Source organism: Nerophis lumbriciformis, linkage group LG03 (assembly GCF_033978685.3).
Source record: "Nerophis lumbriciformis linkage group LG03, RoL_Nlum_v2.1, whole genome shotgun sequence".
In the NCBI taxonomy this organism is placed as follows: Eukaryota; Metazoa; Chordata; class Actinopteri; order Syngnathiformes; family Syngnathidae; genus Nerophis; species Nerophis lumbriciformis.
In genome coordinates, this window is record NC_084550.2 from 8,594,728 (window position 1) to 8,619,076 (window position 24,349).

Here is a 24,349-nt window from a genome sequence, read left to right on the forward strand (position 1 = left end):
GAGAATAGAACAAGGATGGACAATTCAACCCTTAACTCAACAATGAGTAGAGAGTGTTATGTGTGTGTATGTGTAAATAAATGAACATTGAAATTCAAGTATTTATTTTATTTATTTATATATATATATTTATATATATGTATGTGTGGGAAAAAAATCACAAGACTATTTCATCTCTACAGGCCTGTTTCATGAGGGGGTTCCCTCAATCATCAGGAGATTTTTTAAATATATTTATATATGTATACATATATATATATATATATATATATATATATATATATATATATATATATATATATATATATATATATATATATAGCTAGAATTCACTGAAAGTCAAGTATTTCTTATATACCGTATTTTCCGCACTATTAGCCGCACCTAAAAACCACAAATTTACTCAAAAGCTGACAGTGCGGCTTATAACCCAGTGCGCTTTATATATGGATTAATATTAAGATTCATTTTCATAAAGTTTCGGTCTCGCAACTACGGTAAACAGCCGCCATCTTTTTTCCCCGTAGAAGAGGAAGCGCTTCTTCTTCTACGCAAGCAACCGCCAAGGTAAGCACCCGCCCCCATAGAACAGGAAGCGCTTCTTCTTCTACTGTAAGCAACCACCCGCCCGCGTAGAAGAAGAAGAAGAAGCGCGCGGATATTACGTTTCATTTCCTTTGTGTGTTTACATCTGTAAAGACCACAAAATGGCTCCTACTAAGCGACAGGTTTCCGGTTCATGAAAAGACGCAATCTCTCCATCCGCACACGGACTACTATTTCACAGCAACTGCCTAAAGACTTTCAAGAAAAGCTGGCTACTTTCCGTGCATATTGTAAAAACAAGATAGCTGAAAAAAAGATCCGGCCAGAGAACATTATCAACATGGACGAGGTTCCACTGACTTTTGATATTCCTGTGAACCGCACTGTGGATACAACGGGAGCACGTACGGTGAATATTCGCACCACAGGGAATGAGAAGTCATCCTTCACTGTGGTTCTAGCTTGCCATGCTAATGGCCAGAAACTTCCACCCATGGTGATATTCAAAAGGAAGACCTTGCCAAAAGAGACCTTTCCAGCCGGCGTCATCATAAAAGCTAACTCGAAGGGATGGATGGATGAAGAAAAGATGAGCGAGTGGTTAAGGTAAGTTTACGCGAAGAGGCCGGGTGGCTTTTTTCACGCAGCTCCGTCCATGTTGATATACGACTCCATGCGCGCCCACATCACGCTGGTTTTTAATATATTATTAAAGTTTGACTGACCTATCTGACTGTTTTTTTGACATTCCTTTAGCGCAGTTAGATGCGGCTTATAACACGGGGCGGCTTATAGGTGGACAAAGTTTTGAAATATGCCGTTCATTGAAGGCGCGGCTTATAACCCAGGCCGGCTTATGGTGCGGAAAATACGGTATATATATCTTAACCACGCTCCCAACCCCCCAACCCCCCCCCCCCCCCCCCCGACCACGCCCCCCACCCCCACCTCCCGAAATCGGAGGTCTCAAGGTTGGCAAGTATGATATATAATAATATTTTTCACTAAAGAAGTGTTCGGTGAATGAAACTGTTGGCAGTGGAGTTGCCAGATTACGTCAGTTTCAGTATTTTTGGTAACTTATTGAAAGTAAAATACTTTCCCTTCAGACCCTTAATACCTGTTTATATATTTTTTAAGTTTAATCAAGTAAAGCTTTCTGGGTTGTTTATGCTATGCTTTTGCCACAAATTGGTTCCATCATTGCATTATGTTTTGTGAGCGTAACCGTGGGAAATCTGGCAACCCGTTTAAACTAGCTTCCGAACTGGCTAGGTTAGCATTAGCATTAGCATGCGTGTACTTGATTTGAGTCAGTCGGACGACGACGAATGTTAGAAAGAGTTGTCCACTATTATCTCTGTAAGTATCATTACTCAACTGTAAAGACGACGCACATTGATACGGTATCATTCTAGCGACCGTGTTGTGTACTTTGCGTTATTTAAACCTCGTTTGTCCTGAAAATGGCGAAAAAAAGCAATCATTTAAAACGTTGGAGGCCCAGCTAGGCCACATTACTGGTCGACTGAAGAATCTTTGATCATTTATCGGGATAAATTCTTATTTATTTTTGACCGGCTGGGCAGATAATGTCTATTTAGCTTCAACACACTAAGACAAATGTGGTTTATTCGTCTAAGGTTACTTTAACGTTGGCTACAAACACGCGAGCTATGAAAATGGCTACTTCTCAAAACGTACTGTTTACCCATGGCAACGTATAGTTGAACTGCTATCAAAGCTAATCAACTAACATGTTATGCACTGCAAAAGGTCACTGTTCAAAAACAAGAAAATAAAAAAAATTAGGGGTATTTTTCTTGAACTAAGCAAAATTATCTGCCAATAGAACAAGAAAATTCGGCTGGACAAGACTTTCCAAAACAAGTAAAATTAGCTAACCTCAATGAACCCAAAATGCCTTAAAATAAGTATATTCTCACTAATAACAAGTGCACTTTTCTTGGTAGAAAAAAATAATGAGACCTTTTTGCTCAATATGTTGAAAAATATTCTTATATTAAGCAAATGCTAGTGCCATTATCTTGACATAATGATATGCGCTCGGCATCATGATTTTTTTTCATGCTTGAAGTAAGAAATTATGACTTTAAAAAAGTAGTTTTATACTTGTGAGTGTTGATGACACAGCTTTGCAACAGTTGATATTCTAGTTTCAAGCACGTTTTACTCAATATAGGTCATCAAATCTCAGCAACAAGCTGTAATATCTTACTGAGATCATTTAGGACCAAAACTAGAGATGTCCGATAATATCGGCCTGTCGATATATGCTTTAAAATGTAAAATCGGAAATTATCGGTATCGGTTTCAAAAAGTAGAAATAATGACTTTAAAACGCCGCTGTACGGAGCGGTACATATCTGGTAAAACACGAACGTAGGCTAGTATACTCTGGACTGAAGTTGTGTGCCTTCATTGTTTTTGTAGCTGTTGTTTTGAGGCATGTTTAAAAAAAAAAAGGAAAATAATGCACTTTGTGAAAGTATAGTATTTTCCATAGTTGTAATGGGTATCAGGATTATCTCAGGGAGAGCATGTCCCAAATTCCAAGCTGCTTATTTGAGGCATGTTAAAAAAATAATGCACTTTGTGACTTCAATAATAAATATGTCAGTGCTATGTTGGCACTTTTTTCCACAACGGGAGTTGAATTTGTTCTCTTATTTTGGAAAACCTTGTTTTTGATTGATTCGTAGATTGCACAGTACAGTACATATTTCATACAATTGACCACTAAATGGTAACACCCGAATAAGTTTTTCAACTTGTACAATTCATGGTAAAGTTACATTGTTTAATGCATCCATGCGGGGCATCGCAAAATTAGGCATAATAATGTGTTAATTCCACGACTGTATATATCGGTATCGGTTGATATCGGAATCGGTAATTAAGAGTTGGACAATATCGGAATATCGGCAAAAAAGCCATTATCGGATATCTCTAACCAAAACCCTTAAAACAAGTAAACCACTCTAACATAAAATCTGCATACTGAGAAGAATGATCTTATCAGACAGAAAATAAGCAAATATCACCATTATTTGAGATATTTAATCTTACTTAGATTTCAATTTTTGCAGTGTGTTGGCCAACTTTGTAAGAAACCTTTGCCCTATGCTATTGAATTGTGTTTACATTGTATTTTTATCTCTTTCAAATTGCAAGCCTTAAGTTTCACACGCAAGGATCTTCGATACCACAGGAACGGTCTGCAATTTGGATGACCAACTATAGGTACGTGACATCCATCCATCCATTTTCTACAAAAAAAAAAAAATATATATATATATATATATACAGTATATATATATATATATAAAAATGACACCATTGCAAAGACCTAGCAACACGGTATTTGGACCATTGTGATCGGCCAAAAATTAAGGGAGCTATGAATTTTTGAAGTTCAATATTAAATAGGGTTTTTGTCCTGGATTATGTATCCCTTTAAAATAATACAGAAATGTGTGACCTGCATTTTGGCAACTTCAAAAGCCCATATGTCCCTTATTATTTCTCATAAAGGCATGAAATGAAAAGTAAATGTATTAGTTAAGTAACCCAAATAAAATCACTTAATGGAACACTTTAAAAATTAGTTTATTATTTCTTCGGTCAATGGTCAACAAAATAAACAAACAGTTTTACATAAACAAATAGTTGTACATTCATAAATTAAAAATGTTGCAGACCGAAAGGGTTTAGGCTGAAGTTGAACACTTATTGCGCCTAACCCTATAAACAATGTCAAATACAAGATGAGCTTCCAAAAATTATGAAACTTCCTTTTCACAACATATTATAACTACACATTGTACACAACATAAATACTGTTCAATTATATACACAGTAAAGGCATGTGAAATATCCTTGTACACGTGTTAAACCTTTTCACCAATTATATACTATATACAAACAATTATACTTCCATTATTATTTATATCCCACATTTAGTTTTGTAATTAACATTGATCATAGTATTAACTACAGTGTTGATACAAGAGTGATATATTTTTCCAAGACATTGGTCTTAAAGTGTTTTTTAAATGTGTGAATGGAACTGGAACATTTTAAGGAATCATACAAGCTACAAAAATAGGTTGACTGGCAACACTAAATGGTCCCTAGTGTGTGAATGTGAGTGTGAATGTTGTCTGTCTATCTGTGTTGGCCCTGCGATGAGGTGGCGACTTGTCCACAGTGTACCCTGCCTTCCGCCCGAATGCAGCTGAGATAGGCTCCAGCACCCCCGCGAACCCGAACGGGACAAGCGGTAGAAAATGAATGAATGGATGGATGGAACACATTAAAAATATGATTGTTTGATTTTTAATTATTTAATTAAATCTAAAGACATGCACCTGGGGATAGGTTGATTGGCAACACTAAATTGGCCCTAGTGTGTGAGTGTGAATGTTGTCTGTCTATCTGTGTTGGCCCTGCAATGAGGTGGCGACTTGTCCAGGGTGTACCCTGCCTTCCGCCCGAATGCAGCTGAGATAGGCTCCAGCACCCCCGCGACCCCGAACGGGACAAGCGGTAGAAAATGGATGGATGGAACACATTAAAAATTTGATTGTTTGATTTTTAATCATTTAATTAAGTCCAAAGACATGCACCTGGGGATAGGTTGTTTGGCAACACTATATGGTCCCTAGTGTGTGAATGTGAGTGTGAATGTTGTCTATCTGTGTTGGCCCTGCGATGAGGTGGCAGCTTGTCCAGGGTGTACCCCGCCTTCCGCCCGAATGCAGCTGAGATAGGCTCCAGCACCCCCCGCGACTCTGAACGGGACAAGCGGTAGAAAATGGATGGATGGATATATGGATGGATAATAAAGTTGAGTAGAAACATTACAATTATCCAAAAAATAGTTCTTAACGTCTATATTTCCTGGAATTTTCAAATGGGGGTTTCAACAGAGGTTATCTTTTTCAAAAGGCAATCTAAAAACAACCTTTTTACATTAAAAAACATCATAAAATGCCATTTAGAGCGAATGACTGTGCATTATACTATCTGACCATAGTGGAGTTTTTTTTTTTTTTAATGAAATGATGGCAGCGAGCATCGTGGCTGCCGCCTCGAAAGGACATAAAAAACTATGATGGAATTTGCAGACAGACTTCATATTTCAGTATTGTAAAGACAGACATACATACAAACAGTACTATATATAAGTAAAGTGATATTACGGTAACTTATCTTCGTGTATATTTCTTCACGATCGTGTAATGTAAAATTTTTTGTCGTCCTTTTACAGACCTGAATGTTTCGATGTCGAGGCACTTCCGTAAAATGTGAACTATGTCATCAACGTATGTGCTCGTCAATTGGTACAAAAATAACCCTACACAGAGAAAACGACGACGCACATCACAAATCACCTCAAACTGGGCGGTCACATGCCGCTGCAGCAATAGTGATAAGTAGGTCAGCGGCCAATGTCCCGTACCAACCTACTGCAGAAACTCTAGTCAAAGATCCCCAATATTATCTACTGCAGAAACGCTGGCTAAAGATCCTCTAAATTCGAATTCTGAATCAGCTTTATTGGCTAAATATGTTTAACACAAGGAATTTAACCCAGTTAGACTGCGCTTTGTTCAATGTAAACAATAGATATTACTATTAAATAATAAATAGAAACATTGCGTTCTGCTTTGTTTTTAAGGACTTACTGTAAGAACACTTTTCAAAGGTCCTATCTATATGACAGGGACTATCTGCTGTTTAAAGGACTTACTGCAGAAATGCTAGTGTAAGATTTCTTACATGACAGAAACATTCTGCTGTTTTTAACCTACTGCAGAAACGCTCGCCACAGGTCCTCAAAACGACGCTGTTTTGCTGCAAAAAAAAAACGCTTGTCAAGGATCTTCTGTGGGACATGAGGACTTTGAGGTTTTAAAGAACCTGCTGCAAAAAATCCTAGTCAAACATCCATGAGTGCTCTGTTTTAAGAACGTTCTTTGATGTACACAAACATCCGCTCTATCAGTGGTGTCAAACTCATATTTTCTCAGGGCCAGCATGGAGGAAAATCTATTCTCATGTGGGCCGGACAGGTAAAATCATGACGTCATAACTTATAATAACGCTTCTATGTATCAACTACCTGATTTGTCATTTCCACTGTTCACTATATTTACATTTGCATAGAAGACAATAATTTTCACAGAACTATATCAATGTGCAGTGTAGGGCTGGGCGATATATCGATATACTCGATATATCGCGGGTTTGTCTCTGTGCGATATAGAAAATGACTATACTGTGATATTCGAGTATATGTTCTCACGCAGTTGCTTTTAGCTGTAGGCATTACACTACAGGCTCTTCCCACTCTTTCTCGTCTGTCCTTCTCACAGACAACAAGCACACCTTCTTACACACGTCACATACGTATACGCCCTCGCGGAGCAGAGAGGTAGCAGCATGGCTAAAGTTAGCAGTGATGCGAGTGGTAATACGAGAGAAAGAAGGTGCGAATCTGGTAACAAATGGAGGAATAATTAATTCCCAAGAAAAACAGCACGGGGTCCATCGTCTGGCGGTGGTTTGGCTTCAAGTGGGAATATGTTGAACAGATAACCGTAATTTGTCGAGTGTGGGGAAAAAGCGTTGCTACAAAAAGTAGCATTACTGCTAATATGTAGCATCATTTGAAATGTCACGTGCTAGAGAATGAAGAGTGCTTACTCCGCATGTCAACATCTCCGTTCGGTGCCACACGCCCACAACATCAAAATGCCGAGGCAAACATGTCCAGATCAACACCGTATGTAGATTAACTACGATCAAAGTATTGGACAGGACGTCGAAAATGTGTAATAAAATTGTACTTCATATAAGAAAAAAATGGCATACAAAATGGTACAAAACGATCCTTATAGATTGTTATCTGTCATTCATTCACCCGAAGGCTCGTAATCCTCAATCTCAACAACCACAATGCACCTGCTCCCGGTCTTTTTAATATCCGGTTTGCCGCAATGAATTGTGGAACATGCAGTATTTTAGTTAACCCTCTGTTAGGCTATGAAGTAGAAAACAACTCAATTCAATGTCAGTGTTTCTCAAATAATTAATATCAAATACATGTATAAACCAAATCAATTCTCTTTTAACTCTTTTTAGCTGTAAATAATAAGAGATCAATTTATCAGCAATTAAATCAAGCATGCAAATTATGAATGATCATCACACATAAACTATATAACCCATAAGTTACAACACCGTATGAAAAAAATAGTCAACAAAAGGAGACAACGTCCGCAGGAACCTACCACATAGCGAACGACGTACAGTCGTACACAATTTGATTTCCTATTATGCAGTTAATTTTTATTTGACACTTATTGAAATATCTAGTGTGACATCATGCACAAAAGTGCACTTTATTTGTTTTAAACTATTGTAGTGGCGTTCTGTACAAAAAGTGCACTTTAATTTAGTGTTGTTATATGTCATCTTAGTGACATCATTCACAAAAGTGCACTAATAGCTTGTTTTAAAATGTCTCTGACAATTTTGCACTTTCTGTTTTGGAAATGACATGAATGTTTGTGCCACTGCTTAATAACTGTTAAATAAATACAGTTTTGGTCAATTGACTTAGTTGTGATTTCCCTCTCTGCATGAAAATTAAAAATGAGCATATATTAATGCAGTATGAAGAAGAATGTTTTAATGTAGACACATAGAATCATCATACTGCTGTGATTATATGCATCAAGTGTTCATTCAAGGCTAAGGCAAAATATCGAGATATATATCGTGTATCGCGATATGGCCTAAAAATATTGAGATATTAAAAAAAGGCCATATCGCCCAGCCCTAGTGCAGTGTCTCAAAAAGCGTTTTAAGTGGGCTTACCAATTGTTTATTTTACTCCTGTTTGTTTTACATTAGGTCGAGGGGGAGGCGTCGCAGCCCCTCTTTACCGTGTACCTCTTGCTTAGTAAACTTGCTCGCCCCAGTATAAATGATTTGCTTGCCTAACAGAATTGCTATTGCGGAATCCAATGGACACATTTAGAACAGCAGTTTCTTTAATTTAAAAATGCTGCTCAATTTTAGACTTAGCAAACTCATCTCGCGGGCCGCATTGAACCTGTTTGGGGGCCTGATCCAGCCCGCAGGCCGCATGTTTGACATCTCTGCTCTACATGATAAGGCCCTGTTTTTAGTAATCTGCTGCAAAAAGTTAGTTTCTCCTACACTTTGAACTTTACACCTGAGTCAGTCTAACGACACTCAGGGATCGTAATTGGACCATGAACCACCAGTTGACCAGCCCTGTACTAGCAGGTGGAATATTGCAGAAAAATAAAAAGTTTTGTCTATTGGATAATGATGTATTCACTAACTGTGAGCTTCTGAATGCTCGCTTGTTACCCAACGATCAATAATAATGTAATATTATAATATTTTCAGGAAGTTGACCACTCTGTAGACAATAGCAGATCTGACTCGCCAGTCCACCACAAAAAAAGAAACAGCATGGACTCCTCCAAATCCCCCAGAAGATCCAAACACTGCCATTCTCGCTCACGGTCCCGCTCCAGGGACAGAAAAAGTGAGTAATGGTCACAGCAGCAGGCTTGGTCCCCCCCCCTTTCTGTAAGACTTCTTAATTAATCTGCTTTCGTTGTTGTTTTCAGAGAACCGGAAGCACAGACGCAGTCGCAGCAGGAGCAAAGAGGTGATTAATTAGCAGCTTCATTTCTTTGATTAGAAGCACATGTATGTGACTTTGAAGCTCATCAGTCATAGCTGTAGTTCAATAGTAAACCAAGGTGAGTATGTTAGTCAGTAACCAGGGAATAGATGATTTGACATAAAGGTTCATTCTGAGATATTTGTCAATGTTTGCAACCATATATTGTGGTGAAGATGAGACATAAATATATATATATAGAATATATATTTTTGTAAAATTCTGTGTAGATCACATGATAACATTTCTACAATAAATCATACTCAGCGTGCTAAAGCACGAAGATACTGAACAGAGGACCCTGCTGACATAGCAAAATAATATGTCTACCACGGGGACAGGTAACTATCTGCTATTCAAACACTTTTTTTTTCCTGACACTTTTGGTGGAAAGAATGCAATTTACTTTTGCATCTGTTGCAGCTACAAATCGCTTTCACTGAATGTAGTTTTAAAAAATTGTAATGCAGATTTACCTGACGTCTTCCTCTTTAGTTTTGTCATGTCACGTTTACGTTTCGTGTTGGAGACTTCACGCCAGATAAACATGTGGAAACGCCTGATTTTTAGAAGAGTAATAACACTCCTTTATATTTCAGGGGTGTCCAAACTTTTTCCAAAGAAAGACTGAGGGGGATATTTTGATACATTATGTGCATTAAAGATGATAGAACCAACCCAAAGTAGCTCAATATATGCAAAGCTATCTGAAAAAACATTGACATCTTAGTGTAATAGTAGTTAATAATACATTAATTTTATTTTTATAATGTGCCAGGGGCCAATTAGAAAACTATCTGGCCCATGTGCAGCACTTTGGCCACCCCTGCTTTAATCCATTTTAGTGCACACTGTACTTGTCATTTTCTAAAACATTATCATTGTGAGGTGTAGATACTAGGGGCTGAACGGTACGTGTATTTGTATCGAACCGTTTCGGTACAGGGGTTCTGGTTCGGTTCGGAGGTGTACCGAACGAGTTTCCACACGGACATATTAAGTAGCGTAACGTACGTTGTTTAAACAATGCACACCGAGGCACAACACACGGCATGGTAACAGCTAACGGGTTACGATCATACTTGCCAACCCTCCCGAATTTTCCGGGAGACTCCCGAAATTCAGCGCCTTTCCCGAAAACCTCCCAGGACAAATATTCTCCCGAAAATCTCCCGATTTTCAGCCGGCGCTGGAAGCCACGCCCCCTCCAGCTCAATGCGGACCTGAGTGAGGACAGCCTTTTTTCATGACAGGAGGACAACAGGGTGACAAGAACTAAATCATCCAGACTAGAGATAAATTGTATTATTATGTTTATTTTACCTAAAAATAAATATATTTATTAATTAAAAAACCCAAAAACTAAATACATTTTTACTATATTTTGCTTAAAATATCAAAATTAATTGTATTTTTATTTGTATTTTTTTGTGACTCCTTATTACATCCAGCCATAGAATTATACATTAAAATAAACATATTTGAAATAATTGATTTTAAATTATCACAATAATTAATTTAAAATGACCATATTTAATTATTAAAATAATTGCTTGTTTATCAACAACTTTAGCATTTTATTCATTACATTTTGAAACTCAGAAGCCAAGCAATGTTATATTCCTTAATATTTATTTATGCAAGTTTGAAGTATCAATTATCTAAACACAGTTTTGTTTGCATATTTTCAGGATATATATATATATATATATATGTATGAAATACTTGACTTGGTGAATTCTAGCTGTCAATATACTCCTCCCCTCTTAACCACACCCCCAACCACGCCCCGCCCCACCCCCGACCACGCCCCCACCCCCACCTCCCGAAATCGGAGGTCTCAAGGTTGGCAAGTATGGTTACGATAGACTGACCATACGTCCTCTTTTCACTGGACATGTCCTCTTTTGCGGAGCTGTCAGGGCGGAGTTTCTTAAATGCCTCAAATGTCCGGCATTTTGAGTTAGGGTTGCGTGTATTTTCAATGTACGTTCAGGGTTAAGAAGGGGTTAAAAACAAAACAAATTGTGAAGGTGCGCAGCAGCATTGGTGAGGGAGGGGCAGAGACAGAGAGAGTGAGAGAGTTATGATAAACGTGCATGCGTCGCCAGGCTCTGCTTTTTATCCATAGATTCATCAGATTTAATTTTTTATTATCTATAGCAGGGGTGTCAAAAGTGTGCCCCGGAGGCCATTTGCGGCCCACAGCTAATGTTTTAAAGGCCCACGGCACATTCTAAAAATACTATTAAAATAAACAAAAACATAACAAAAGTGAAATAAAAAAAGCTTGAAGGTTAAATGTAATTTAGAAAAAGTTGCAATGTTGACTAATAAAACAAAGCTGTTTTTTTTCTGTCAAACTGTCATTGCTCAAAACATAATATTGAATCAAAATCAATGTTATTATGAATTATTGACCTATCCAAGGTTTCGATTACTTCACATCAAATATTCCACTAAAAAAATATTTTTGGTGGAAGATTTTGCAAATTTGGTAAATAAATAACCCAAAAATGTATATTTTGTTGTTTTCTTACTGTACCGAAAATGAACCGAACCGTGACCTCTAAACCGAGGTACGTACCGAACCGAAATTTTTGTGTACCGTTAACACCCCTATGTAATAGTAGTTAATAATACATTCATTTTATTTTTATGATATGCCAGGGGCCAATTAGAAACCTATCTGGCCCATGTGCAGCACTTTGGCCACCCCTGCTTTAATCCATTTTAGTGCATACTGTACTTGTCATTTTCTTAAACATCATTGATAGATACCAATAAGACATTTTCAGAGTACTCCGATCAAAGAAGTGACAGTATTGTCCTTTATTCCCCAAAAAATATGCGAGCAATGGATGTGAAATGAAAATGCTTTTTCATCTTGTCACATTTATTTGCATACCTTCTGCTGTGCAAGCCATGGTACTAACTCTCTTTGTTGCACTATTTTCCTGAAAGAGACAACTTCTTCTTAAAACAGGCACGAAAGAGGGACTCTGACAAGCCGCCCAAGTCTCACAAGCACACGGAAGAGCACCACCACGAGAGACTCTCGGCCGAGGACGGAGACGAGCGGTCCAAGCGCAAGGAGAGGAAGTCCCCAAGAGGGCGGAGTTCTTCCCGGTCGCACTCCCGGGACAGGTCAGTTTGACGCGCATTGTCTATGCAGAGCAGACGTGGCAACTGTAAAGCTGGCAGTTATCGATTCATTGATTTTTAGATGCATCGCAATTCGGACTTGGACAATTATAGAATCGATTAGAAAACGTCAATAATGGATTTATTTATTGTAAATAAAGTCATGCAGACAGTACTAACATTTGGCTGGCTGCAGCGAGCCACCTCACCGAGAGATCCCACCAGCTGCTTTATTACAGGGCACTTATGTTCCAGTTTTGCACACATTTTCATTAATTTAATAAATGTGGGAGTCAATTTTACTGTTTCTTATCACAAATGCACGTTTTTTTTAAGTTGCAAGTGATACACACATATTTAGAGAAACAAAAAGAAATGTAAAACTGAATCAATATGCATAAATTAAAGATGCATCAATCGATTTTTAATCGAATCGTAGCTCTTGAATCGTGAGGTGTCCAAAGATTCCCACCTCTAGTTAAGGCAATATATGACCCTAGTCACTCTTTGAGAACATATGGTTGTACAACGTTTTATTAATGGTTTAATGCTAATTAAATTGACCAACTTCACCATTGGTAGAGCGGTTACATTGTTATGATGCAGCCACAGACTCAAAACTGTGCAAAATGTTTGTTATTATTCAATCAAAAAACATGAACAATCGTTTGAAAGCCGTGTTATAACAATTTGACTTAATTTACCTTTGTGGTTTGCTAAATTTGTGCATGAGTTACTGTATTACAGCGGGCAAAAAAGTATTTAGTCTGCCATCGATTGTGCAAGTTCTCCCACTTAAAATGATGACAGAGGTCTTTCATTTTCATCACAGGTACGCTTAATTGTGGGACAAAATGTGGGGAAAAAATCCAGGAAATCATATTTTAGTATTTTAAAATAATTTATTTGCAAATTTTGATGGAAAAAAGTATCTGGTCAACAACAAAAGTCCAACTCAATATTTTGTAATGCAACCTTTGTTGGCAAAACATTTCTTTTGAGCCTTCACCAGATTTGCACACAATGTAGCCGCTATTTTGGCCAATTATTTAATGCAAATGTCCTCTAGACCTCTAGAGCAAAGTGTTAGGGCTGTCGCTGGACAACACAGACTTTCATCTCCATCCCCAGATGTTCTATTGGGTTGAGGTCTGGAGACTGGCTAGGCCACTCCAGGACTTTGAAATGATTCTTACAGAGCCACTCCTTTGTTGCCTGGGCGGTGTTTTGGGGATCATTGTTATTGTGGAAGACCCAGCTACGTCTCATCTTCAATGCTCTCGCTGATGGAAGGAGGTTTTTGCTCAAAATCTCACGATACATGGCCCCATTCATTCTTTCCTTACACGGATCAGTTGTCCTGTCCCCTTTGCAGAAAAACAGCCCCAAAGCATGATGTTTCCACCCCTATGCTTCACAGTAGGTATGGTGTTCTTGTGATGTAATTCAGGATTTGTCTTCCTCCAAACACCACAAGTTGGGTGTTCATCAAAAAATTCTAATTTGGTCTCATCTGACCACATGACGTTTTACCAATCCTCCTCTGGATCAACCACATGGTCACGGGCAAACATTAGATAGGCTTGGACATGTGCGGTCTTAAGCAGGGGACAGACACGTCTGGCACCACAGGATTTGATTTCCTGTCGGTGTAGTGGGTTACTGATGGTAGCCTTTGTTACTTTGGTCCCAGCTCTTTAGAGTTCATTCACCAGCTCCCCCTATGTAGTTCTGGGATTTTTGCTCACTGTTCTCCTGATCAGTTTGATCCTTCTGGGTGAGATCTTGCGTGGATCCCCAGATCCATGGAGATGATCAATTCCCTTGTATGTCTTCTACATTACTAATAATTGCTTCCACGGTTGATTTATTCACACTGAGCAGGTTGCCTATTGTAGATTTACTCTTCCCAGCAGGTCTACAATTCTCTTCCTAGGGTCCTTCAACAGCCCCTTGGTCTTGGTCATGGTAGAGTTTGGAGTCTGACTGTTTGAGGATGTAGTCAGGTTTCTATTATACAGATAACAAGCCAAAATAGCAGCTACAGTGTGTGAAGACATACTGGAAACGTTTGACCCAACAAGATACTGATTTGAACTTTTGTTATTGACCAAATACTTAATTTTCACTTTAATTTGCATATACATTTTTTTTTAAATCCTACAATGTGATTTCCTGGAATTGTTTTCACTTTCTGTCTCTCACAGTTGAAGTGTACCTATGATGAAAATTACAGACCTCTGTCATTGTTATCTGATGACCTCCTGGTGCAGATGGCTCCTGTGATAACATGTCTTCTCTGTACTCAGCCATGCAATCATTTGTTCATGTGTGTGTGTTTGTGGTAATTGTGTGTGTGAGCGATAACGGGAGATCTGGTTTATCTGGGTATTGTTTTTAAGTTTGTTAAGCACTTTGCATTGCATTTCATTTATGTATAAAAAGGGCTTTATAAATAAAATTTGGTTTGATTATAAGTGGGAGAACTTATTAGTATCGCGGTATTGTTGAATGCGCTCAAAATGTACTCATACACACTGAAATCATTTGACCAAGTTTTTTTTAATGACTAAAATGAATAGACACTGTTAAAAAAACACACTATTTTGCATGTTTTGTGTTTTATGCTTCACTAACAGTGTTTTAGTCTGAGTGTGTTTTAATGGCTACGCTTTTATTGTTTTGCACTATAGCACTTTAAGATGTATTTAGATAAAACATTTGTAACAAATTTATCGTTATTATTATTTGTCATTTCTGGCGGGCGTTGTGTCGTCCTACAGTGTGCAGCAATCCTTAAACGGACCGTAAAAACACCTCTGTCTTGTATTCTTCAGAGTATGGAAGAATAACTCTGTTCTAAGCTGTATTAAAAGAATAAAAGAACCCAAATTAGTCAAGATGAACTGTTTTTATAAGTTGAGATATAAAAACAACCTTGGACTCCAAAGGGTTAATCATGCTTTTAATGCTTTTTTATATGTTGGGAGGTATGAGGAAAGCTCAGAAAACAAAACATTGTAGGAGTCTACAATTCGAAACGATTTACAAAAGAAAATTTGTACATTTATGTATCTGTTCCGTTCAGGCGTCATCACAGCAGAAGCAGAGACAAGCGACGATCGCGATCACACAGCCGCGACAGAAAGAGGAGGCCTCGCTCACGTTCAAGGTCCAAACACCGGCATCAAAGCAGAAGTCGCAGCAAGAGCAGGTGTGCGCCGTCATCATCTTTTTCTTTCAAGACAGGTGTACCACTGCACATGCCACTATGACATTGTGTCTCATGTCTCATTCCGCTCACTCCAGGGAGCGAAAGAAAAAACCCGAAAAGGTGCGCAGGAGGAGTCGTAGCGGGACGCCTAATCTGGTGGTCTTCCGTGGCCGAAACACAGCGATGGACGCACAAGAGGCACTTGCCAGAAGGTAAGCACTCGTCTTTCTTGCTGCAGTTTTGGCCAGCAGGACATATATTTTCCACTCTACATCCTGGTGATTCTTCAAACAATGACTGCGTCATAAAAAGTAGAAATGGTTCAAGATGACCACAACGTCACCCACTGGTCATTCTCCAATTTTTTTTATAATAGTGTAAATTAGTGGTTCTCAAACTTTTTCACCAAGTACCACCTCAAAAACGCTTGCCTTTCCAAGTACCACCATGAGGACCAACATTAAAATACAGTAGTGTATTAGGCTTAAGAACACATTAAAACAAGGCACAGGTTTTATTCAACAATCTTATTTAATAGTTTTGGCCATACATTCACACAGTTTGAACAGTAACACTGTTAAGTTAAAAAGTTAAAGTACCAATGACTGTCACACACACACTAGGTGTGGTGAGATTATCCTCTGCATGTGACCCACCACCCTCAACCCCTGGGAGTTGAGGGGAGCAGTGAGTAGCAGTGGTGTCCGCGCCCGGGAATCATTTTTGGTGATTTAACCCCTAATTCCAACCCTTGATGCTGAGTGCCAAGCAGGGATTGAGTGGGTCCCATTTTTATAGTCTTTGGTAGAGATGTCTGATAATATCGACCTGCCGATAAATGCGTTAAAATGTAATATCGGAAATTATCGGTATCGTTTTGTTTTTTTTATCGGTATCTTTTTTTATTTATTTTTATTTTTTTATTTATTTTTTTTAATTATTAAATCAACATAAAAAACACAAGATATACTTACAATTAGTGCACCAACCCAAAAAAACTCCTTCTCCCATTTACACTCATTCACACAAAAGGGTTGTTTCTTTCTGTTATTAATATTCTGGTTCCTACATTATATATCAATATATATCAATACAGTCTGCAAGGGATACAGTCCGTAAGGACACATGATTGTGCGTGCTGCTGGTCCACTAATAGTACTAACCTTTAACAGTTAATTTTACACATTTTCATTAATTACTAGTTTCTATGAAACTGTTTTTATATTGTTTTACTTTCTTTTTTATTCAAGAAAATGTTTTTAATTTATTTATCTTATTTTTTTTTTTTTTTTTTTTTTTAAAGTACCTTATCTTCACCAAACCTGCTTGTCCAAATTAGGCATAATAATGTGTTAATTCCACGACTGTATATATCGGTTGATATCGGTATCGGTAATTAAAGAGTTGTACAATATCGGATATCGGCAAAAAGCCATTATCAGACATCCCTAGTCTTTCGTATGAACTCACGACCTACCGATCTCAGGGCGGACACTCTAACCACAAGTGTTTAAATATAGGAAAACAAAACACTGTACTTCAATCAAGGGTTCTTTGGCGTACCACTAGATGGCACCTACGTACCACTAGTGCAGGGGTGTTCAAACTACGGACTGCCGACATCTTCAATTTGACCCGAGCAATCCGTTAGATTAATAAGGAATCCAACCCACTTGGAGAATGCAGTCATTTTAATAGTCTTGACAATTGTGAAAATGCTATTATGGCACCATTTAGTGTAAAACCGGAATAATTTACTCTGTATGGGAGTGTTGGCATCATGTATTTATATTACCCAATGCAAACAACCCTCCCTAGTCATGGTGCAATATAAAAAAAGAACCAACACAAAATGTCAACAGACATGGTCAAACATAACAACACAAATTATTCACTGAACTGTGTAGACACTATAAAATAGTCCATGCACCATAAAAAAAATTCTAAATTACTCCGATTTAAATCCATTACAAAGCATGATGGGGGAAAATGCAAAAAACACTGCACACGTACCCACTTTTGGCGCATTTCAGCTGCTTGATATTTGATAGATTACAAAACTTTCAGATGGTCGTCACAAATGCAAATAGAGTAGAAGTTGAACTTTCACATATTCTTAATATCCAGTTATTTTAATTATTAATTATGTATCCATTATATTAATATAACATGTACACATATGTATAGGCCATTTATACACACAGACACACACACACACACACACACACACACACACACACACACACACACACACACACACACACACACACACACACACACACACACACACACACACACATATTTTCTTTCTTTTTTTTTTCATTCATTTATTTATTTTAGGCAATGACATAAAAAAGTACAAAGTTGACAACACATAATAATATAAATTAATATAGTGCAAAAGGTAATGTATAGTATGTAATTCATGATTGTCCAGTTTTGCCTGAAAGGGAGTGGGAAGAAGATACTTTATTTAATCCCACCCCCATTTCTCCATTCAGTGATTATTCACATGAGTTTCACTCTTACTTTGTTCAAGGATTATAATACAGATGTTGTATCATAGTGGCATTACCACAGGTAACAATAATTATTACACTGTAACAATAATTTGTATCAACAATGTAGGAATAATGAATATACCAACAATGGTAATAGACAACATAGCAATAATGGTAAGGAAACATTGAGCACATGTTAAGACTTTGAGACAGAGTACAGCAGCAGGTCAAATTAAAGACCCTTATCTCTATATTTGAACCAGACCCCATGTTTGTATAATAGTTTAAATTGATTAATAGTTTGGCATTGCTTGTGTTGTAAGTCCAGTTTGTTCCATAGTTTTACTCCGCATACAGACACACAAAAATATTTACGAGTGGTTTGAGCTCTCGGCAATAAGAAATATCCAAATATATATACATATATATCTCTCTCAAATATACACACACATACTTAACATGCAGTCGGCTTTTGGCCCTCGGCCAAATTTTTTTAGTCCAATGCGGCCCCCATGTCAAAAAGTTTGGACACCCCTGCACTGGTGGTACCACAGTTTGAGAATAACTGGTGTAGATTAAGGATATACATAATTGTGTCATTGATATTTAAAAAATGTTAACATGTGGAATTAATTTATTACCTTAAATGTTCTGATATTAGCAAGTATTTACCTAACCAGCAAAGAGAATGGGGCATTAATTGGCAGCAGGTTGATGATTTGAAGTGAATGAGAAAGTACAAAGAAAAATATAGCAATGCCAAAGCCGTTTAGAAACATTTTAAAGCGTATGAAGAGTTAGATTAGTAGCTGCTAAATACTGATCATTCAATTTTAAAATGAAGCTGCTGCCATCTTGTGGAGCTAAACCTTGTGCAATCTTGGAGCCCAAAACGAGCATTGCTTGTTCCTGATGTGATATATACATTTATAATATTGCATTGGGTTTTTAAATCCAACATTGTTAAAATAGGATACAAAATAAAGTATACACACTTTCTCTTAAGAACTCTTTTGGCCCATTGACTCTCAAAGCTGCTATTTTTAACAGACTGTAGTCCTGTAATTGCACCCCATAACCATCAAATGATGCCAGAAAACCATGATGCATAATTCTCAGTGTTTGATGAGTGTAAACAAGTTAAACGACAAACCGCTCAAATTCAATGCAAAAGATCTTAGGCAGTCATTTATAAAATGGCAGATATATATAAAATACTTGTGTGAACCCAAACTCAAACAAGTCTTGCCTGTTTTCTCTCTCTTTTTGGCTGGCTGTAAAAATATTTTTTTGTCAATGTTTCCATGAATTATTGACTTTATTTTTGTCAAAATGGTCTTAAAAATGTAAAACTTGAAAGATTTAAAATGATTTACATTTATATATAAATGTATTTCTGACTTAGGACACTTTTTATGAGCAGGTCCCTTTTGGATCCTAAGAGTGTGTATAGTCAATCTTAAGCTTGTGCAAGGGTTAATAAGAACTACATCACTTTAATGAGGTCGTTTGTTTGTACTTCCAGGTTAGACAGAGCCAAGAAACTCCAGGAGCAGAAGGAGAAGGATTTGTTAGAAAAACGACAGCAGGAGATTGTTGCAGGTGAGGAGTTTGTTAAAGAACATATATATATTTTTTGTTTAATTAACTCATAATGACGTGAATATTTGTCATAGGCGCTTCCCCGGTTGCTGCAGCATCCGCTGCTACCTCATCAAACTCCACCCTCAACGTGGCGGCCCTGTTGGCCTCCGGGACGCAGGTGACGCCGCAGATTGCCATGGCGGCGCAGATGGCGGCACTTCAAGCCAAAACGCTGTCAGAGACTGGCATCGCCGTTCCGAGTTTCTACAACCCGTCTGCCGTCAATCCGTCAAAGTTTGCCGAACAGGAAAAAAAGAGGAAAATGTTGTGGCAGGGAAAGAAGGAAGGGGTAAGTTGTTTTTACTTGCTTTGTTTTCCATTTGTGTCTGATTTACTTTCTGTCTTTCCAGGACAAGTCTCAGACAGCAGAGTTGTGGGAGAAGTTGAACTTTGGGAACAAGGACCAAAATGTTAAATTTCGCAAATTAATGGGAATTAAAGTAAGTATTTATTATCAGATAATGTCATGACTTGTTAAAAGCTTAGGCTACAAGTGAAGTGAATTATATTTATATAGCGCTTTTCTCTAGTGACTCAAAGCGCTTTTACATAGTGAACCCCAATATCTAAGTTGCATTTAAAGCAGTGTGTGTGGCACTGGGAGCAGGTGGGTAAAGTGTCTTGCCCAAGGACACAACGGCAGTGACTAGGATGGCGGAAGCGGGGATCGAACCTGGAACCTTCAAGTTGCTGGCACAGCCACGCTACCAACCGAGGCGGTATAGCTCGGTTAAAGTAGACAAGTAGTTAGCACACCAGCCTGCATCTTTGAATCGCTATTGGAACAAAAACATGCATGTTAGGCTAATTGGTCAACTGCGATAAGCTCCAGCACTCCCATGAGGAGTATACACGATATTTAAAAAAAAAAAAAAGGATGAATGTTCTTTAATTAGGTCACGACCAGTCTGTTCTTCTCACCTGAAGTCAGCTGGTATAGGTTCCAGCTCACCTGTGACTCTGACAAGTGGTATGAAACAAGATGGATGTTTGTCTATAGATAGCAGCTACTCTGGGCCTGTCAGCTGGTATGGGTTCCAGCTCACTGGTGACTGTAAAAAGCAACCACTCTGGGCCTGTCAGCTGGGATAGGTTCCAGCTCACTCATGACTCTTGAGAACAAGTGGTATGAAACAAGATGGATGTGTGTCTATAGATAGCAGCTACTCTGGGCCTGTCAGCTGGGATGGGTTCCAGCTCACTGGTGACTATAAAAAGCAACTACTCTGGGCCTGTCAGCTGGGATAGGTTCCAGCTCACTCATGACTCTTGAGAACAAGTGGTATGAAACAAGATGGATGTTTGTCTATAGATAGCAGCTACTCCGGGCCTCTCACCTTTAGTCAGCTGGGATAGGTTTCAGCTCACTCATGACTCTTGAGAACAAGTGGTATGAAACAAGATGAATGTTTGTCTATAGATAGCAGCTACTCTGGGCCTGTCAGCTGGTATGGGTTCCAGCTCACTGGTGACTGTAAAAAGCAACCACTCTGGGCCTGTCAGCTGGGATAGGTTCCAGCTCACTCATGACTCTTGAGAACAAGTGGTATGAAACAAGATGGATGTGTGTCTATAGATAGCAGCTACTCTGGGCCTGTCAGCTGGGATGGGTTCCAGCTCACTGGTGACTATAAAAATCAACTACTCTGGGCCTGTCAGCTGGGATAGGTTCCAGCTCACTCATGACTCTTGAGAACAAGTGGTATGAAACAGGATGGATGTTTGTCTACAGATAGCAGCTACTCTGGGCCTCTCGCTTTTAGTCAGCTGTGATAGGTTCCAGCTCACCCGTGACCCCAATGTGAACAAGGGGTATCAATAAAATAATCTATGGATGGTTGTAAGTGCCTTATGGTTGCCTAGCAACCAGTCTGTGCCTCTTGCACTAAGTCTGCTGTGGTAGGTTCCAGTTCACTCGTGATTCTCATATGGAAAAGTGATTTAAATAAAAAATGTATGGATGAGTAGTTGTCTACAAGTGCTCTATGATTGAGTTGCAACAAGATAGGGCGTCTCACGTTAAGTCAGCTGGGATAGGTTCCACTTCTCCCGAGACCCTAATGCGAACGAGGGGTATTAAAACATGGATCAATGGATGGGTTGTGTGTAAGTGCTCTATGATTGACTATTGACCAGTCTAGGCTTTTTTCCCCTCAAAGTCAGCTGTGATAGGTTCCAGCTCACTTATGACTAGAGAGATGTCCGATAATATCGGCAGTCCGGTATTATCGGCAGTCCGGTATTATCGGCCGATAAATGCTTTAAAATGTAATATCGGAAATTATCGGTATCGCTTTCAAAAAGTCCAATTTATGACTTTTTAAAACGCCGCTGTACGGAGTGGTATACGGACGTAGGGAGAAGTACAGAGCACCAATAAACCTTAAAGGCACTGCCTTTACGTGCCGGCCCAGTCACATAATACCTACGGCTTTTCACACACACAAGTGAATGCCATGCATACTTGGTCAACAGCCATACAGGTCACACTGAGGGTGGCCGTATAAACAACTTTAACACTGTTGCAAATATGCGCCACACTGTGAACCCACACCAAACAAGAATGACAAACACATTCCGGGAGAACATCCGCACAGTAACACAAACACCCAGAACCTAGGGGTGTAACGGTACACAAAAATTTCGGTTCGGTACGTACCTCAGTTTAGAGGTCACGGTTCGGTTCATTTTCGGTACGGTAAGAAATCAACAAAATATAAATTTTTGGGTTATTTATTTACCAAATTTGCAAAATCTTCCACCAAAAATATTTTTCTTAGTGGAATATTTGATGTGAAGTAATCGGAACCTTCGATGGGTCAATAATTCATAATAACATTGTTTTGAGAAGAAAGAAAAAAAAAGAGCTTTGTTTTATTAGTCAACATTGCAACTTTTTCTAAATTACATTTCACCTTTAAGCTTTTTTATTTCACTTTTGTTATGTTTTTGTTTATTTTAATAGTATTTTTAGAATGTGCCGTGGGCCTTTAAAACATTAGCTGTGGGCCGCAAATGGCCTCCGGGGCACACTTTTGACACCCCTGCTATAGATAATAAAAAATTTGATCTGATAAATCTATGGATAAAAAGCAGAGCCTGGCGACGCATGCGCGTTTATCATAACGCTCTCTCTCTCTCTCTCTCTCTGTCCCTCCCTCAAGAATGCTGCTGCGCACACAATTTGTTTTGTTTTTAACCCCTTCTTAACCCTGAACGTACATTGATAAAACCGGACATTTGAGGCATTTAAGAAACTCCGCCCTGAGAGCTCCACAAAAGAGGACATGTCCGGTGAAAAGAGGACGTATGGTCAGTTATCGTAGCCCGGTAGCTGCTAGCATGCCGTGTGTTGTGCCTCGGTGTGCATTGTGTACACAACGTGCGTTACGCTACTTAATATGTCCGTGTGGAAACTCGTTCGGTACACCTCCGAACCGAACCGGAACCCCTGTGCCGAAATGGTTCAATACAAATACACGTACCGTTACACCCCTACCAGAACCCCTTGCAGCACTAACTCTTCCGGGACGCATGTCCCAAATTCCAAGCTGCTGTTTTGAGGCATGTTAAAAAAAAATAATGCACTTTGTGACTTCAATAATAAATATGGCAGTGCCATGTTGGCATTTTTTTCCATAACTTGAGTTGATTTATTTTGGAAAACCTTGTAACATTGTTTAATGCATCCAGCGGGGCATCACAACAAAATTAGGCATAATAATGTGTTAATTCCACGACTGTATATATCGGTATCGGTTGATATCGGAATCGGTAATTAAGAGTTGGACAATATCGGAATATCAGATATCGGCAAAAAAGCCATTATCGGACATCTCTACTTATGACCCTAGTGAGTACTAGCGCTATAGAAAATGGATGTTGACAGCTGTTTCCATAATGAGTCCAATGTTTGTCCTTACAGGGTGAAGACGAGGGGCAAGCTTCCAAACCACTAAATGATGAAGGTATCAAGACACTCCAAAAGCAAGAGGAAATGTTCCGGAACCTTGACGTCCAATACGAGATGGCTCGATCCCAGACTCACACCCAGCGAGGAATGGGCCTGGGCTTTTCCTCGGCTTTTTCCCACGGAATGGATTCCTTCTAGCGCTGTGACGGACACCCGATACAAACATGGTACGGGACTTCCAGCTCATGGCTAGCTTGCATGGATCATTTATTCATAGAAGATGTGTATATAACAAGAAGCTGAAGTCAGCTCAGCATTCATCAGTGTTCAGTACATGAAGCATCACGTTCAAATGGATGATGGTACTTACAAAATATGATTTTTGTGGATTACTGTGGTAGTTTTTTTTTCTAACTTGTGATTGCCTCAAAATGACATGCATTAACATGAACAATGTTTACGACCAATTAGCAAAAGTGTACTAAAAAGATCCCATACAGCATTTCCATTTGGATTTGGGAATGAAACACAACATGATGGCTTGTCTTAAGGCATGGTGTGCAAAATTTATTTTAACAGGAGGGGGTTCTAAATAGGATCCGCCTTACTTCTGGTTTTCAGGAACAATTTTGAAA

General features: G+C 38.7%; 1 protein-coding gene across 2 annotated transcripts; it reads left to right on the top strand.

Annotated features, from left to right (window-relative positions):
- The first annotated feature begins 1,795 nt into the window (after window positions 1-1,795).
- rsrc2 (arginine/serine-rich coiled-coil 2) lies at window positions 1,796-24,110 on the top strand. Of its 2 annotated transcripts, XM_061932978.2 has the most exons (11): window positions 1,796-1,908; window positions 3,742-3,810; window positions 9,016-9,157; window positions 9,243-9,283; window positions 12,285-12,445; window positions 15,531-15,656; window positions 15,752-15,868; window positions 19,683-19,759; window positions 19,834-20,090; window positions 20,152-20,241; window positions 23,727-24,110. In XM_061932978.2, exons 3-11 carry the CDS (start codon window positions 9,082-9,084, stop codon window positions 23,910-23,912), a joined length of 1,131 nt encoding a protein of 376 aa, XP_061788962.1. In that variant the 5' UTR covers window positions 1,796-1,908; window positions 3,742-3,810; window positions 9,016-9,081; the 3' UTR covers window positions 23,913-24,110. The 2 variants fall into 2 exon arrangements, with proteins under 2 accessions (XP_061788962.1, XP_061788970.1); XM_061932986.1 differs by lacking the exon at window positions 3,742-3,810.
- The last annotated feature ends 239 nt before the right edge of the window (window positions 24,111-24,349 follow it).